At 40.8% G+C, this 18168-nt stretch overlaps 1 protein-coding gene across 1 annotated transcript; it reads left to right on the forward strand.

Annotated features, from left to right (window-relative positions):
* Window positions 1-1802: 1802 nt before the first annotated feature.
* LOC115573249 (uncharacterized) lies at window positions 1803-16555 on the forward strand. Its single transcript, XM_030403959.1, has 14 exons — window positions 1803-1839; window positions 2025-2063; window positions 2330-2374; window positions 2569-2836; window positions 3443-3588; window positions 3736-4009; window positions 4370-4515; window positions 5846-6116; window positions 6481-6626; window positions 13058-13331; window positions 13696-13841; window positions 14562-14841; window positions 15206-15351; window positions 16039-16555. The coding sequence occupies exons 2-14, from the start codon at window positions 2030-2032 to the stop codon at window positions 16386-16388; spliced, it is 2526 nt and encodes an 841-aa protein (XP_030259819.1). The 5' UTR covers window positions 1803-1839; window positions 2025-2029; the 3' UTR covers window positions 16389-16555.
* Window positions 16556-18168: the final 1613 nt, after the last annotated feature.

The raw sequence follows: 18168 nt of genomic DNA on the forward strand, positions 1-18168 counted from the left end.
ACTGGGCGCTGGCTCCGTGTCACCCTTAGTAACAAACTTCACCCTGTTATGACAAGAAATCCATCATACAAGCAGATTATTAAGATTTGTTTTGGTCTTAATGGTAAATTACACAATAAAATGTATGTAAATACTAGCCTCACAAAGATTAAAATGCAATAAATGCAAAGACGACTACAACTAATAATAATATTCATTATGATTTGATTTGAGGATATTTCAATATTTCAATATTTTTATATACTTAGGTTCTATATTCCTACACTGCTGTTTTCTGCTGCAACGCTTTAAATTTCTCCATTGTCAAATAAAGGATTATCTTCAACTTCTCTCTCTCTCTCTATATATATATATATAGTTATATATGTATATGTATAGATATTATGTATATATATATTACCTCCATAAAAATAGCCCAAAACTAGATTGATAGGCTATAAACCTGAGCCAACATACGACCACCAACTGGTCAATTAACCACTCCTTTTTCAACAGAGGTGAATGTATATGCAGTTAACAAGACATTCAATAAATGATAATTACATCCGCTGGAAAATATAATCTCCAGTCCACATCTAGACAGAATTATCCTCTCTTCTGTCTCATGATTAGCATCTGGGGTGTTTATGCCACAAAGTTTTTCTTTTTTATTTCAACAACATACCCACCACCTTCAAGTGAAGCGCGAGCCTCCTCTTGTTTTGACTTTTGTCTTTCTTTTGCTTGCTCCCAATTCATGTTTCCATTTAGAGGCCATCTCTCCACCTGCATCCGACTGCCTGTTGGCGCATCTGACCGCTGATTGGTCAGCCTCCCTGCAGGGTTGCGCATCCTTTGCGCATTTGCAGAGAATGCATCCGCTTGTGCAAAATGGGGCCCCCCATGGATCGTGGGGCCCTACGCACAGCACGTGTTCTGCGTGTAGGGAGGGACGGCGCTGCCTGGATGGGAGTGGTTTCTGCTCCACATCTGATGTCACATGACCTAAAGTTATCACAGGAGCAAGGCGGCTGCGGAGCAGTTGAGCAGTCTAGACCCACCTTCATGACGTAGGGACTTTGCTCTAATTGACTTTTATCTAAGCTGACGTATATGAGGCGTGTATTTCGATGAATTTCCAAAGCCTGTGCCTCTTTACAAAACTCAAATATCACATACTTTCAGATAGGTAGCAGCCGTGTGGCCGCACCTATGGGATAGTCAACGTGAATAAACCTATAAAATCCTTCATGTAACGCAACAACCCTGAAAGATCAGAATCATTTTATTGTCACTGTACAGTGTACAGCGAAATTTTACAAGCATCCTGTTATTCACACATCATAAATAGAGTAAGAAGAACAAGTAAAAAGTAAAAGGCAATGTAAGAATATTAAAAAAAAATATGTACAGTGTTACAATTATGTGATGATGATGTCGTCAATAAATTGCTCAGTTCTGTCACCTTACTGGTGGTGATGATAGAGAAGTGGTTAACTGCTGTGTCTTGCATGCAGACAACACAGGTTCAACTCGGCGCCTGTATCTCCGCCCCTGCAGTCGCCAGCAGATCTCGCTGTTGCAGGAGGTCAGCTGGAGTTCAACTTGAACGCGCCGATCGCCAAGTCATTTGAATGTGAACCACAATATTCTCATCAGGTAAACAGAACCAGGGGGCTGTTAGGCTCGGACTTTGACACATACAAATTGGTCTGCAGCTGAAAACAACATGTGTACTGTGAGCGGTGACGTTAAGTTAGATCAGTCTATTTCCATACAGGCAGCAGTGGGAAGGGTGACGAGTACGAATACAGCTGCAGGAGAGAGCATCAGTCACTGTGGAGAGAGGAGGTGAACAAGGTGAGTGAGGTCAGAACAACCTCAGCTGTCTTTTACCTTCACAGAGTCCTCACAGAGTCTTTCTCCGTCTCATAGAAGTAAATATAGATTCATTAGTGCAGTTAAAGCCGTTGGTTGAGCTGTCTGTGGTCGTCTGTGTCCAACATTTAACTGATATCGATGCTTCTGTATTTTCTCCTCCACAGTCAAGATGCTGTGGCGTCTGTTGTTCATCGCTCTGATCGGTAAGCAGCTCTTTTTAAAATGACTCCTACACAGAATGAGACGCAGGGCCCATCCACAAAACTGTGAATCAGGGATTTTAAACTAAAGTCCTTATTTATTGTCTTCCTGTTGACTGCTCTGCACTAAGTGTTGAAGGACTGGATATTGTAATTCTGCTGTATTACACAGCAAATGATGTCACAGCTGCCAGTAACTTTGACATTACTGAAATCAAAAACATCTGAATGGAAACAGAAATTCTTAAACAGTGTTCAACATTTCACAGGAGGAGCGCAGTGCACGACGAGCGACAGGTGCCCTGCAGGAGGAGGTAGGACTGAAAACATTTCTGTACACCGAACAGTTTTTGTTTTTTTAGTGAAGATCTAAAGAAAATGTGTGCAAGTGCAAGATTTTTTTTAAGGAAAAGTCATATAAAAACACATTAAAACAGTATTTCAAAGCTAAAAATGCATGATGTTTTTAAAGTGAATTACTCCACATATGATTTGTTTTCATGTGCAGATTTCATTCGGACAACAGTCAAGTCATTCCAGTCATACACAGTGAACCTCTACCATCCTGAGACAGCTACTGAGGGAGGTACAGACACATGTGCCACAATCACACCTCACAGTCAAGATAAGTCCACCTGGTGGACAGTTCGGCTGCCGGGTGTCTACCAGATTTCTTGTGTCAGTATCTACAGCAAAGACCTGACTGATACCAGCATGACCGGTGCTCCTGTCCAAGTCCACATTGGGTCCCACAACAACAGAATCGACAGCAAAATGTAAGAGCTTCATGTTACTTTAAATAGCTTTACTTTACATTTTCAGGCTTCAGCATGTCCAGTTTGTCTATATAATGTCTATATAATGTCTCTATAAATAAAGTTATAATTATTCTGATTTTGATTGTAATATTTATTTTTATTGTAAATAAAAAATGTATTGATTGTAAAGTTTATTTTTGAGAAAGGTTCTGCATGTAATGTTTCAATGATTGTTTAAATCTTCAGTTCAATTCTCAGTGACATTGACAGTTTCATAGCTCCTGTGATGATAGATTTAAGACTGAGTTAAAGATGAATGACGCAGAATGAAACCTTAAATATATTTGATGTGATGGAACGAGATGAATGGTATTAACAGCTGGTACAATATTATATATATGTAAAAAATCTGTGTGGTGGCAGCTTATTTTCCTTAATAGCTCTCACAGTCACAGGTGATTATGGACGGAGACTGTTTCTGTGTCATGGTGTGTTTGATGCCCAGATGCCGAGATGACTTTCTGCCTTTTACAGCTTTCAAGATTTCATCCCACAGAAGCATCACTCTTCATGTCCTGTCTGTTTCTCTCTCTCATACTGTGTTCATCTTTCTCTTTCTTTCAGCTGTGCAAACATGACACCCTTCGAAGGAGGGCAGTGGAATAACTTCACTTGTGCTGAACAAGTTTCAGGGCGCTACGTCACCGTGTCCTTACCAGAAAAAAAGGCTTTGATTCTGTGTGAAGTGAAGATCTACGGCAAGAGAAAAGGTACAAGAAATGTTCTGATCCGGTCCGATTTAATACGTTTAACACGTCCCATGAGGCGCACCAAGCAAACATTTCTTTACATGGACCGGTTTCATTTCTCCCTCGTCATTTAAAAATATTTGAATATTGTTTTGTTCTCTTACACAGATCTCATCAACACAACAAACAGCATCACATCCCAGTCATCAAACTACAGAGCACATGGTGTCTCCTACTCTTCTGGAAGAGCTACTGATGGGAATGAGACACTGTGTGCAAATACCAACGATGAGCAGAAACCCTGGTGGAGAATTGACCTGCTGGGTGTCTACAACATTTCTGGTATCAGCATCTACAACGTTGTTGGGGACAATACTAATATGGACGGTGCTCAGATCCGCGTCGGGAACTCTCGTGAGAACAACGGCATCAACAACAAAATGTAAAACCTTCATGTTGCTTTAAACAGCTTCACATTTTCAAGCTTCTGTACGTCCAGTATTTTTGTTCTGCATGTGATGTGTCCATGATCGGCCTCAAGGGTTAGAACTGACAGAAATATACTGAATGTTGCAGAATTGAACCTTGAATATAACAGATGTGGTGAAACCTAACAAAAGGTTCAGGATTATGGGCGGAGACTGTTTCTGTTTCATGGTGTGTTTAAAGCCCAGGTGACTGTGGGACTTTCTGGCTTTGTCAGCTTCTTCAGAGCCAATCAGAGATTTCATCCCACAGAAGCATCACTCTTCATGTCCTGTTTCTCTCTCTCATACTGTGTTCATCTTTCTCTTTCTTTCAGGTGTACAAAGATCAAAAACTTCAACAGAGGGCAGTGGAATGACTTCCCTTGTACTAAACAAGTTTCAGGGCGCTACGTCACCGTGTCCTTTCCAGATAAAAAGGCTTTGATTCTGTGTGAAGTGGAGATCTATGGCAAGAAAAGAGGTACAAGAAATGTTCTGATCCGGTCTCCATCAGTGAGTTGATGATGGTCTACACAGACGTTTCCATTACAGTGAAAATGTTTTCATCTCACCCTCTTCATCTCTATTTCATCCTGTGTTTATCATTTGAAACTTGAAGGAGCACTGCGGAATTTTTGGAGAAGAAAATTCAAACTCAGAACTTTAATAATTACAATATTAATGAGCTTATAATACAAATTTAAGTGAATATAAACAAGTTGTTCTCAGGTGAAAAATAAGATCCCCAGAACTCTGTTTTGTAGCTAGAATGGTGGCAGGATCCACCACTTATAAACAAAGTGTGTTGTACTTTAAAGTCAGTTAGTTTACTGTATTGACCCGAATATAGGACGAACCTGATTCTAAGACGACCCCTCTTTTCAAGACTAATCTTCAGAAAAAGACTCTGATAACCAAAATTCGTTTCTCAATAACAAACTCCACACCTTCCTGTCAGTCTCTTGGAAGCGGCCGCTTAGAGGACCACGATAAGCTTTTCTCTTACTGTTAGCGTTTTCAGACGGTTTTTTGGACCCGCCATCTTCAGACGTTACACTCCGTAACTCCATATTTCTTGGCTGGCTGTCAGTTGTTTGGCGCCTCTGCTTTATTGATCACCATTATCTTAAAATCAGCATCATAGCTCCGCCTCAGATGTCTGTAAACTTGCCCCACACTTGATCCACTTTGCTCCGTAAAATCACCGCGTCTCTCCATTTTTCATCTCCTGTCACTTCTTCTCCGCTGTGATTGACAGATAACCCCAGCCACAGTGTCAGTGACGTCTCTACAATAAGCTGGCGCCCTCTGCTGTTGTGGTCGTGTAGAGACTCAGACAACTATCAGCATGTGTCAACGGTTAGACCCCGATTATAAGACGACCCCACTTTTTCACATAATTTTAATCGAAAAAAAACTCGTCCTATATTCTGGTCAATACGGTATTCAGTTTTCAGGAGGACTGCATCATTAATAACTTTTAAATATAATTCATGAATTCTTAATACTTTTGGGTTTCATCATTTTATTCTAACACCGTTTTTATCCCAAGATGTTTTATTATTTCTTCTGTTTTATTTTCTAGTTGTGTGGTTTTTTTTATCTGCTGTTAATTTTTCTGTCTAGCAGTTTGTAACCTTGTTTAGAAGAATGCTATATAAATGAAATTATTATGATTATTTAATATTTGATACTCTGTCATTTAACATGTCACAGGAGGTGCACCAAGCAAACATTTATTTACACTGATCGGTTTCATCTCTCTCTCGTCATGTAAAAACATTTGAATATTGTTTTGTTCTTTTACACAGATCCCATCAACACAGCAAACAGCATCACATCCCAGTCATCAAACTACACAGCAGATGTCTCCTACTCTTCTGGAAGAGCTACTGATGGGAATAAGACAGCATGTGCTCACACCGAAGACAAGCAGAAACCCTGGTGGAGAATTGACCTGCTGGGTTTCTACGACATTTCTGGTATCAGCATCTACAACACTAAAAGGACACATACTAATATGACCGGTGCTCAGATCCATGTCGGGAACTCTCGTGAGAACAACGGCATCAACAACAAAATGTAAAACCTTCATGTTACTTTAAATAGCTTCACATTTTCAAGCTTCTGTACGTCCAGTATTTTTGTTCTGCATGTGATGTGTCCATGATCGGCCTCAAGGGTTAGAACTGACAGAAACATACTGAATGTTGCAGAATTGAACCTTGAATATAACAGATGTGGTGAAACCTAACAAAAGGTTCAGGATTATGGGCGGAGACTGTTTCTGTGTCATGGTGTGTTTGATGCCCAGGTGACTGTGGGACTTTCTACCTTTGTCAGCTTCTTCAGCGCCAATCAGAGATTTCATCCCACAGAAGCATCACTCTTCATGTCCTGTCTGTTTCTCTCTCTCATACTGTGTTCATCTTTCTCTTTCTTTCAGCTGTGCAAACATGACACCCTTCATAGAAGAGCAGTGGAATAACTATACTTGTGCTGAACAAGTTTCAGGGCGCTACGTCACCGTGTCCTTTCCAGAAACACGGTTTTTGATTCTGTGTGAAGTGGAGATCTACGGCAAGAGAAAAGGTACAAGAAATGTTCTGATACGGTCTCCATCAGTGAGACGATGCTCGACTCAAACGTAATTGTTGAAGCCTGTTGAGATAAAGTCTTGTTGTTCTTTGGTTGTTCTTCGACAGGTGACGACACAGAGCTCAAGGTTTGATGCAGGAACACAAAGACAAAACAGAATCGCTTGAAATCTGTAATTTTATTTTCAATCCACAAAGTTCATGTGACCCTGAGGAAACAGACAGACTGCCTGTGATTCATAGATTTTATCACATTTTTATGTACAGTTACATTTTGCCCTTTTATCATTTTACAAACTTAAAGGAACAGTTCACCCAAAACATTCAGATTCAGTTATTATCGCCTCCCCCTCGTGGGGTTTCAAGTTTTGTAGTCTACAGAACATTTCTGGAGCTTGACGGCAAAACAGCGTCACTAGTTTCAAAACTTATAAAAAGAGAGAGAAAATCATTTGAAAAGACACTTTACTCTCTTCACCCTGTCACTTCACATCAGCATCGGGATGAATAATTAGAGACTGAGATTCATTTTGGGTTGAACTGTTCCTTTATGAGAATAGAAAAGATGTAGGTTGTTTTTTTTCCCGAGGATGAGGCTGTGATAAGACCGATGTCTTTGTGTCTTTTACAGGAGAAAACACAAACATGATGGAGTACATGTTCAGATCTGCTGCCAGATGAGAACACAGTTTTAAAACCCTTGTTGTGTATGTTTTTTTTCATTTATTTTGTAGCATCGCCCTTTAAGCTGATCAAGGAGAACAAGACGTGGGAACATGCCCTGGAGTACTGCAGGGGGAACGGCATGGACCTGGCTACCATCCTCGATGAAGACGACCAGACCCTGGCTGAGCTGGAGGCCCGGAAAGCCGACACTCCCTTCTTGTGGCTGGGCCTCCACTACACCTGCATCCTGGAGGTTTGGTTCTGGGTGGCTGATCATCGCTTGGAGTTCAACCGCTGGGCTCCAGGGGAAAAAACAGGAGATTGTGACAGGAGTGCTGTCATGAGCAAAGCTGAGGGCCATAAGTGGTTCAGCAAGTCTGACTACGCTGAGTTTAATTTCATCTGTCAGAAGTTTTAGTTTTCTCAGCTCCGCAGATATAACTGACCCTGCAGTCATCTCAGTAGTTTAACTCCATATTTTAGGACGTGCATGCGCTTTAACTTTATAAGATGTGTTTGAAATTAATCCATAATACTGTGTTTATATTATAATCCGTGTGGTGATGATATCATGTTGTGTTGTTCTGAGGTACGTGTCCACAGGATCCGTCATTTTCACGGTTCTCGTTCACTGTCTTTGCAGGAAGCCCCGCGATGCGTTCAGGTAACGGCGCGTCATGTTTCATGAGACGTGGCGTTGGGTCGCCTGCCCCTCATTTGCATGAAGTTGAATTTATGGTTACTTTATGCAAATCAGGTGGAAAACCATCAAAAAGTAAAGATTGTTAAGTGAAAATGAAGAAAGATTCTGCAGCTGCGGGACTTTTTTAATCCTAAAATGTCTGCAGGAACACGTTTGCACACGGCTAATCGAATAACATTCATCCAATCGGGTGCAGCCGGTGTTTACGCAGCCTGTTTTTTCGTCAGGTGTGAAAAAATGACGCCTCTGTTGACACGTAACTTGAGATCTCTTTGCTCCCACTTAATCACTGATGTTAGAATCAATCAAACTTTATTCATGTAGCAGCTTTGAAAAATAAGAATAATATGATTACATACATGACATGTTTTAATTAATTTTGTTTTCATCATATACTTTTTACTTTTGTTCTAATTCTAATTATTCTTATAAGTGTAAAAATTAAATCTATTAGAATTATCAGACATTCCAGACTGAGATGACGAGGGAACATTTTGAAACGTCTCGTCACTTTTAAATCTTTTATCTTGTAAAACCTTCGCTGATATAAAACATTTGCAGCAGACAGTTTGTGTTTTGAATGACATTCTCTGTACATGTTGTCTCTCTGAATGCAAACGTGCCTTTTTTACAATATTAGTTTTTTGTGTGCAAATAAAAAGTCTAAATAAAGTAAAAGTTGAGACGTTCTTTGAATGATTCCTTCTCTTCATTTGTCTTCAGTGAGTCCATCTGACGCTCCCACTCAGCTGTTAGCAGGTTACAGTTCACTGACCCTGAAAGCATGAAGGCTAACCAGAGTGTTAGCTTGGAAGATACGAGCTCGGAGGTGTAGGATGATGCTCAAATCTGTTTTATTCATACAGCCACAAAATCACAATCACGTTGCCTCAGTGAGCTTTTATGATCTGTACATCTAACAACATCCTCTGTCCTCAGACCCTCGATTAGATGAACAGAGTTATTTTCTGATTGTGTGACGGCGGTTCATCCTGTCAGCCACGCCCACAACCCCCCTCGGCCATGTTCAGACAGACGCAGGCCTGCAGCTCTCTGTCACAGAAGAGAGGCCGGAACATGAGACGAGCTCATGTGTTTACCTGTAACAACGTCAGCAGCAGCAGCTGACTGTACGTCAAGTCACAGCAGGAGAAGTTTGCAGAAGGAGCTCGAGAGAAAAACAACTTTTTGACTCTAAAACATTCAAACTTTAACCACAAACTGTTGAAGATTAGACTCAGTCCATCTCTCTCATTGTGTTTGGCTCCTCCCTCTTGTTCCTGGTTGGCTCCCTGTCTGTGTGAGTCTCCTCCCTCAGCGTGTGTGTGTGTGTGTGTGTGTGTGTGTGTGTGTGTGTGTGTGTGTGTGTGTGAGTCTCCTCCCTCAGTGTGTGAGTGTGTGTGTGTGTGTGTGTGTGTGTGTCTCCTCCCTCTGTGTGTGTGTCTCCTCCCTCTGTGTGTGTGTGTGTGTGTGTGTGTGTGTGTGTCTCCTCCGTCAGTGTGTGTGTGTGTGTGTGTGTGTCTCCTCCCTCAGTGTGTGTGTGTGTGTGTGGGTGTGTGTGTGTCTCCTCCCTCAGTGTGTGTGTGTGTGTGTGTGTGTGTGTGTGTCTCCTCCGTCAGTGTGTGTGTGTGTGTGTGTGTGTCTCCTCCCTCAGTGTTTGTGTGTGTGTGTGGGTGTCTCCTCCCTCAGTGTGTGTGTCTCCTCCCTGTGTGTGTGTGTGTCTCCCTCCCTCAGTGTGTGTGTGTGTGTATGTGTGTGTGTGTGTGTGTGTCTCCTCCTGTGTGTGTGTGTGTCTCCTCCCTCAGTGTGTGTGTGTGTGTGTGTGTGTGTGTCTCCTCCCTCAGTGTGTGTGTGTGTGTGTGTGTGTGTATGTGTGTCTCCTCCCTCAGTGTTTGTGTGTGTGTGTGTGTGTGTGGGTGTGTGTCTCTCCTCCCTCAGTGTGTGTGTGTGTGTGTGTGTGTGTGTGTGTGTGTGTGTGTGTGTCTCCTCCCTCAGTGTTTGTGTGTGTGTGTGTGTGTGTGTGTGTGTCTCCTCCCTCAGTGTGTGTGTGTGTGTGTGTGTGTGTGTGTGTCTCCTCCCTCAATGTGTGTGTGTGTGTGTGTGTGTGTGTGTGTGTGTCTCCTCCCTCAGTGTGTGTGTGTGTGTGTGTGTGTGTGTGTGTCTCCTCCCTGTGTGTGTGTGTGTGTGTGTGTGTCTCCTCCCTCAGTGTGTGTGTGTGTGGTTGATGCTCCGCCCGCCTGCTGCTGTCAATCATCCTGCACACCTGCAGCTCTCCATCAGCTCACCTGTGTGGTACCGTTCTGACCCGGCTGTGCTGCAGCTCACTGTGTTGTTGGACTAAAACTCTGATGGTCTGATTGATACTTGCTCTCCTGTCCTTTCCTGTCCGGTCCTCGTCAGCGTCCTCCAACCAGCCTCCACACCTGCCTGCTCTGCAACAGTCTCCCTGCTTCAGAACCGTTCTACAACAAACAGAATTACTCGTACTCACAATGAGACGCAGAGCAGATCCACAACAATGTGTATCGCTGCTCTCCGTGACATCATCCTCACTCTCTCAGTACACACCTCTGCACGACATCATCACTGCTGTGGGCATAAAAACTCACATCTGCACCGTCTGCTGTGATTAAATGATTAAAAAACCGTCTTGACAGTTCTGTAGATGAATGTTACAGTGGAAAAGAACTATAAGGACTACTGATGTTATTAATAGTATCATGTTATTCTCTGTTTAAAGTATAAACAGTGTCAGCAGTCCATCAAAAGTGCCATTTATTAACCTGTACATGGAACACATATCCAAATTAATGTTGCAGCTTCCTGGAGGCAGCCGGGAAACAAGTGTGTACAAACATAATCTGTCATGTGTACGCTCACAAACCTCCTCTGTTGAAGCAGATACCAAAGAACCGACAAGTCATTTGAATGTGAACCACAATATTCTCATCAGGTAAACAGAACCAGGGGGCTGTTAGGCTCGGACTTTGACACATACAAATTGGTCTGCAGCTGAAAACAACATGTGTACTGTGAGCGGTGACATTTAGTGAGATCAGTCTATTTCCATACAGGCAGCAGCAGGAAGGGTGACGAGTACGAATACAGCTGCAGGAGAGAGCATCAGTCACTGTGGAGAGAGGAGGTGAACAAGGTGAGTGAGGTCAGAACAACCTCAGCTGTCTTTTACCTTCACAGAGTCCTCACAGAGTCTTTCTCCGTCTTATAGAAGCAAATATAGATTCATTAGTGCAGTTAAAGCCGTTGGTTGAGCTGTCTGTGGTCGTCTGTGTCCAACATTTAACTGATATCGATGCTTCTGTATTTTCTCCTCCACAGTCAAGATGCTGTGGCGTCTGTTGTTCATCGCTCTGATCGGTAAGCAGCTCTTTTTAAAATGACTCCTACACAGAATGAGACGCAGGGCCCATCCACAAAACTGTGAATCAGGGATTTTAAACTAAAGTCCTTATTTATTGTCTTCCTGTTGACTGCTCTGCACTAAGTGTTGAAGGACTGGATATTGTAATTCTGCTGTATTACCCAGCAAATGATGTCACAGCTGCCAGTAACTTTGACTTTACTGAAATCAAAAACATCTGAATGGAAACAGAAATTCTTAAACAGTGTTCAACATTTCACAGGAGGAGCGCAGTTCATAAAGAGCAACATGTGCCCTGCAGGAGGAGGTAGGACAGAAAACATTTCTGTACACCGAAAAGTTTTTGTTTTTTTAGTAAAGATCTAAAGAAAATGTGTGCAAGTGCAAGATTTGTTTTTAAGGAAAAGTCATATAAAAACACATTAAAACAGTATTTCAAAGCTAAAAATGCATAATGTTTTTAAAGTGAATTACTCCACATATGTTTTGTTTTCATGTGCAGATCTCATTCAGACAACAGTCAAGTCATTCCAGTCATCTACAGTGAACGTCTACCATCCTGAGACAGCTATTGATGGACATACAAACACATGTGCCACAATCACACCTAACAGTCAAGATAACTCCGCCTGGTGGAAAGTTCAGCTGTCGGGTGTCTACCAGATTTCTTGTGTCAGTATCTACAGCAAAGACCTGACTGATACCAGCATGACCGGTGCTCCTGTCCAAATCCTTGTTGAGTCCTACAACAACAACAATGGCATCGACCGCAAAATGTAAGAGCTTCATGTTACTTTAAACAGCTTTATTTTACATTTTCAGGCTTCAGCATGTCCAGTTTGTCTATATAATGTCTATATAATGTTTATATAAATAAAGTTATAATTATTCTGATTTTGATTGTAATATTTATTTTTGTTGTAAATAAAAATTGTATCGATTGTAAAGTTTATTTTTGAGAAAGGTTCTGCATGTAATGTCTTGATGATTGTTTAAATCTTCAGTTAAATTTTCAGTCACATTGATGATTTCACAGCTCCTGTGATGATAGATTTACAACTGAGATAAAGATGAATGACGCAGAATGAAACCTTAAATATATTTGATGTGATGGAACGAGATGAATGGTATTAACAGCTGGTACCATATTATATATATGTAAAAAATCTGTGTGTCGGCAGCGCAGTTTCCTTAATAGCTCTCACAGTCACAGGTGATTATGGACAGAGACTGTTTCTGTGTCATGGTGTGTTTGATGCCCAGATGCCGAGATGACTTTCTGCCTTTTACAACTTTCAAGATTTCATCCCACAGAAGCATCACTCTTCATGTCCTGTCTGTTTCTCTCTCTCATACTGTGTTCATCTTTCTCTCTCTTTCAGGTGTACAAACATCACAAACTTCAAAGGAGGAGAGTGGACTGACTTCAAATGTACTGAACAAGTTTCAGGGCGCTACGTCACCGTGTTCTTACCAGAAACAAGCAATTTGATTCTGTGTGAGGTGAAGATCTACGGCAAGAGAAAAGGTACAAGAAATGTTCTGATCCGGTCCGATTTAATACGTTTAACGTGTCCCAGGAGGCGCACCAAGCAAACATTTCTTTACACTGATCGGTTTCATTTCTCTCTCATCATTTAAAAATATTTGAATATTGTTTTGTTCTCTTACACAGATCTCATCAACACAGCAAACAGCATCACATCCCAGTCATCAAACCACACAGATAACAAAAACTTCTCCTACTCTTCTGGAAGAGCTATTGATGGGAATGAGTCAGCATGTGCTCACACCGAAGAAAAGCAGGGGAACCCCTGGTGGAGAGTTTACCTGCTGGGTGTCTACAACATTTCTGGTGTCAGCATCTACTCCAGTAACCGTGATCATGTGGACGGTGCTCAAATCCACATCGGGAACTCTCGTGAGAACAACGGCACCAACAACAAAATGTAAAACCTTCATGTTACTTTAAACAGCTTCACATTTTCAAGCTTCTGTACGTCCAGTATTTTTGTTCTGCATGTGATGTGTCCATGATCGGCCTCAAGGGTTAGAACTGACAGAAATATACTGAATGTTGCAGAATTGAACCTTGAATATAACAGATGTGGTGAAACCTAACAAAAGGTTCAGGATTATTGGCGGAGACTGTTTCTGTGTCACGGTGTGTTTAATGCCCAGGTGACTGTGGGACTTTCTACCTTTCTCAGCTTCTTCAGAGCCAATCAGAGATTTCATCCCACAGAAGCATCACTCTTCATGTCCTGTCTGTTTCTCTCTCTCATACTGTGTTCATCTTTCTCTTTCTTTCAGGTGTACAGAGATCGAAAACTTCAAAGGAGGAGAGTGGAATGACTTCAGATGTACTGAACATGTTTCAGGGCGCTACGTCACCGTGTCCTTACCAGGAGAAAGGCATTTGATTCTGTGTGAAGTGGAGATCTACGGCAAGAAAAGAGGTACAAGAAATGTTCTGATCCGGTCTCCATCAGTGAGTTGATGACGGTCGACACAAACATTTCCATTACAGTGAAAATGTTTTCATCTCACCCTCTTCGTCTCTATTTCATCCTGCATTTTATCATTTGAAATTTGAAGAAGCACTGCGTAATTTTTAGAGAAAAAATTCAAACTCAGAACTTTAACATTTACAATATTAATGAGGTAATAATATCAATTTAAGTGAATATAAACAAGCTGTTCTCAGGTGAAAAATAAGATCCCCAGAACTCTGTTTTGTAGCTAGAATGGTGGCAGGGTCCGCCACTTATAAACAAAGTGTGTTGTACTTTAAAGTCAGTTAGTTTATTCAGTTTTCAGGAGGACTGCATCATTAATAACTTTTAAATATAATTGATGAATTCTTAATACTTTTGGGTTTCATCATTTGACTCTAACAACACCGTTTTTATGCCAAGATGTTTTATTATTTCTTCTGTTTTATTTTCTAGTTGTGTAGGGTTTTTTTTATCTGCTGTTAATTTTTCTGTGAAGCAGTTTGAAACCTTGTTTAGAAGAATGCTATATAAATGAAGTTATTATGACGATTTAATATTTAATATTCTGTCATTTAACACGTCCCAGGAGGCGCACCAAGCAAACATTTCTTTACACTGATCGGTTTCATTTCTCTCTCGTCATGTAAAAACATTTGAATATTGTTTTTTTCTCTAACACAGATCTCATCAACACAACAAACAGCATCACATCCCAGTCATCAGACTACACAGATGGGAAAGGGGTCATCTACTCTTCTGGTAGAGCTACTGATGGGAATGAGGCAGCATGTGCTCACACCATAGAAATGGAGGCGGAACACTGGTGGAGAATTGACCTGCTGGGTGTCTACAACATTTCTGTTATCAGCATCTACAACACTGATGCGGACAATACTGATATCACCAGAGCTCAGATCCACATCGGGAACTCTCGTGAGAACAACGGCACCAACAACAAAATGTAAAACCTTCATGTTACTTTAAACAGCTTCACATTTTCAAGCTTCTGTACGTCCAGTATTTTTGTTCTGCATGTGATGTGTCCATGATCGGCCTCAAGGGTTAGAACTGACAGAAACATACTGAATGTTGCAGAATTGAACCTTGAATATAACAGATGTGGTGAAACCTAACAAAAGGTTCAGGATTATGGGCGGAGACTGTTTCTGTTTCATGGTGTGTTTAAAGCCCAGGTGACTGTGGGACTTTCTACCTTTGTCAGCTTCTTCAGAGCCAATCAGAGATTTCATCCCACAGAAGCATCACTCTTCATGTCCTGTCTGTTTCTCTCTCTCATACTGTGTTCATCTTTCTCTTTCTTTCAGCTGTGCAAACATGACACCCTTCATAGAAGAGCAGTGGAATAACTATACTTGTGCTGAACAAGTTTCAGGGCGCTACGTCACCGTGTCCTTTCCAGGAACAGAGCCTTTGGTTCTGTGTGAAGTGGAGATCTATGGCAACAAAAAAGGTACAAGAAATGTTCTGATCCGGTCTCCATCAGTGAGTTGATGATGCTCGACTCAAACGTCTCCATTACAGTGAGCATTTTGACACGAAGCGTATTGATAGGTGGAATTTAAATGGACTTACTGTGTACTTGTTGAATCTTATTGAGGTAAAGGCTTGTTGATCTTTGGCTATTTTTCAACAGGTGACGACACAGAGCTCAAGGTTTGATGCAGGAACACATAGACAGTCTGTAGTCTGTATTTTATTTCCAATCCACAAGGTTCGTTTGATTCTGAGGAAACAGACAGATCGTACTGTGATGGGATTCATAGATTTTTTACGTTTTTACTTACAGTTACACTTTAATCATTTTACAAACTTAACGGCAGAAAACAGTGTTACTAGTTTCAAAACTTTAAAAAAGAGAGAGAGAAATTACTTTGAAAAGACGTTAGTCTCTTCTCCCTGTAGCGTCTGGGTGGATAAATAGAGACTGACCTTCATTTTTGGGTGGATTGTTCCTTTATGAGAATGAAAAAGTTGTAGCTTGTTTTTCCTGAGGATGAGGCTGTGATGAGAGCGATGTCTTTGTGTCTTTTACAGCAGGAAACACCGACATGATGGAGTACATGTTCAGATCTGCTGCCAGATGAGAACACAGTTTTAAAACCCTTGTTGTGTATGTTTTTTTTCATTTATTTTGTAGCATCGCCCTTTAAGCTGATCAAGAAGAACAAGACGTGGGAACATGCCCTGGAGTACTGCAGGGGGAAAGACATGGACCTGGCTACCATCCTCGATGAAGACGACCAGACCCTGGCTGAGCTGGAGGCCCGGAGAGCCGACACTCCCTTCTTGTGGCTGGGCCTCCACTACACCTGCATCCTGGAGGTTTGGTTCTGGGTGGCTGATCATCGCTTGGAGTTCAACCGCTGGGCTCCAGGGGAAAAAACAGGAGATTGTGACAGGAGTGCTGTCATGGAAAGAGCTGAGGGCCATAAGTGGTTCAGCAAGTCTGACTACGCTGAGTTTAATTTCATCTGTCAGAAGTTTTAGTTTCCTCAGCTCCGCAGATATAACTGACCCTGCAGTCATCTCAGTAGTTTAACTCCATATTTTAGGACGTGCATGCGCTTTAACTTTGTTAGATGTGTTTGAACTGAATCTATAATACTGTGTTTATATTATAATCTGTGTGGTGATGATATCATGTTGTGTTGTTCTGAGGTATGTGTCCACAGGATCCGTCATTTTCACGGTTCTCGTTCACTGTCTTTGCAGGAAGCCCCGCGATGCTTTCAGGTAACGGCGCGTCATGTTTCATGAGACGTGGCGCTGGGTCACCTGCCCCTCATTTGCATGAAGTTGAATTTATGGTTACTTTATGCAAATCAGGTGGAAAACCATCAAAAAGTAAAGATTGTTAAGTGAAAATGAAGAAAGATTCTGCAGCTGCGGGACTTTTTTAAATCCTAAAATGTCTGCAGGAACACGTTTGCACACGGCTAATCGAATAACATTCATCCAATCGGGTGCAGCCGGTGTTTACGCAGCCTGTTTTTTCGTCAGGTGTGAAAAAATGACGCCTCTGTTGACACGTAACTTGAGATCTCTTTGCTCCCACTTAATCACTGATGTTAGAATCAATCAAACTTTATTCATGTAGCAGCTTTGAAAAATAAGAATAATATGATTACATACATGACATGTTTTAATTAATTTTGTTTTCATCATATACTTTTTACTTTTGTTCTAATTCTAATTATTCTTATAAGTGTAAAAATTAAAGCCATGAGAATTTTCAGACATTCCAGACTGAGATGACGAGGAAACATTTGAAACGTGTCGTTACTTTTAAATATTTTATCTTGTAAAACCTTCGCTGATATAAAACATTTGCAGCAGACAGTTTGTGTTTTGAAGACATTCTCTCTACATGTTGTCTCTCTGAATGCAAACGTACGGAAGAGGATTAGGGCCACACATGAATTTTTTTTGTAGTTCTGACTTTAAAGTCAGAATTCTGAGATTAAAGTCAGAATTCTGAGAAAAAAGTCAGAATTCTGAGATTAAAGTCAGAATTCTGACTTTTTTCTCAGAATTCTGAGATTAAAGTCAGAATTCTGACTTTTTTCTCAGAATTCTGAGATTAAAGTCAGAATTCTGACTTTAAAGTCAGAATTCTGAGATTAAAGTCAGAATTCTGACTTTAATCTCAGAATTCTGAGAAAAAAGTCAGAATTCTGACTTTAATCTCAGAATTCTGACTTTAAAGTCAGAATTCTGAGATTAAAGTCAGAATTCTGAGAAAAAAGTCAGAATTCTGAGAATAAAGTCAGAAGTCTGCACATGTAAATTTTTTTTTTGTTCTGACTTTAATCTCAGAATTCTGAGAAAAAAGTCAGAATTCTGACTTTAATCTCAGAATTCTGACTTTAATCTCAGAATTCTGAGAAAAAAGTCAGAATTCTGACTTTAATCTCAGAATTCTGAGAAAAAAGTCAGAATTCTGACTTTAATCTCAGAATTCTGAGAAAAAAGTCAGAATTCTGAGAAAAAAGTCAGAATTCTGAGATTAAAGTCAGAATTCTGAGAAAAAAGTCAGAATTCTGACTTTAATCTCAGAATTCTGAGAAAAAAGTCAGAATTCTGACTTTAATCTCAGAATTCTGACTTTTTCTCAGAATTCTGACTTTAAAGTCAGAACTAAAAAAAAAATTCACATGTGGCCCTAATCCTCTTCCGTAGAAACGTGCCTTTTTTAACAATATTAGTTTTTTGTGTGCAAATAAAAAGTCTAAATAAAGTAAAAGTTGAGACGTTCTTTGAATGATTC

The sequence above is a fragment of the Sparus aurata genome, chromosome 21 (genome assembly GCF_900880675.1).
Source record: "Sparus aurata chromosome 21, fSpaAur1.1, whole genome shotgun sequence".
Taxonomy (NCBI): domain Eukaryota; kingdom Metazoa; phylum Chordata; class Actinopteri; order Spariformes; family Sparidae; genus Sparus; species Sparus aurata.

Excerpts from the sequence above, each read along its gene's own strand:
- LOC115573249 (XM_030403959.1), top strand. The coding sequence starts at position 2,030 with ATGCTGTGGCGTCTGTTGTTCATCGCTCTGATCG. Across the intron at positions 2,064-2,329 it reads GTTGTTCATCGCTCTGATCG|GAGGAGCGCAGTGCACGACG; the intron begins GTAAGCAGCTCT and ends AACATTTCACAG. Across the intron at positions 3,589-3,735 it reads GATCTACGGCAAGAGAAAAG|ATCTCATCAACACAACAAAC; the intron begins GTACAAGAAATG and ends TCTCTTACACAG.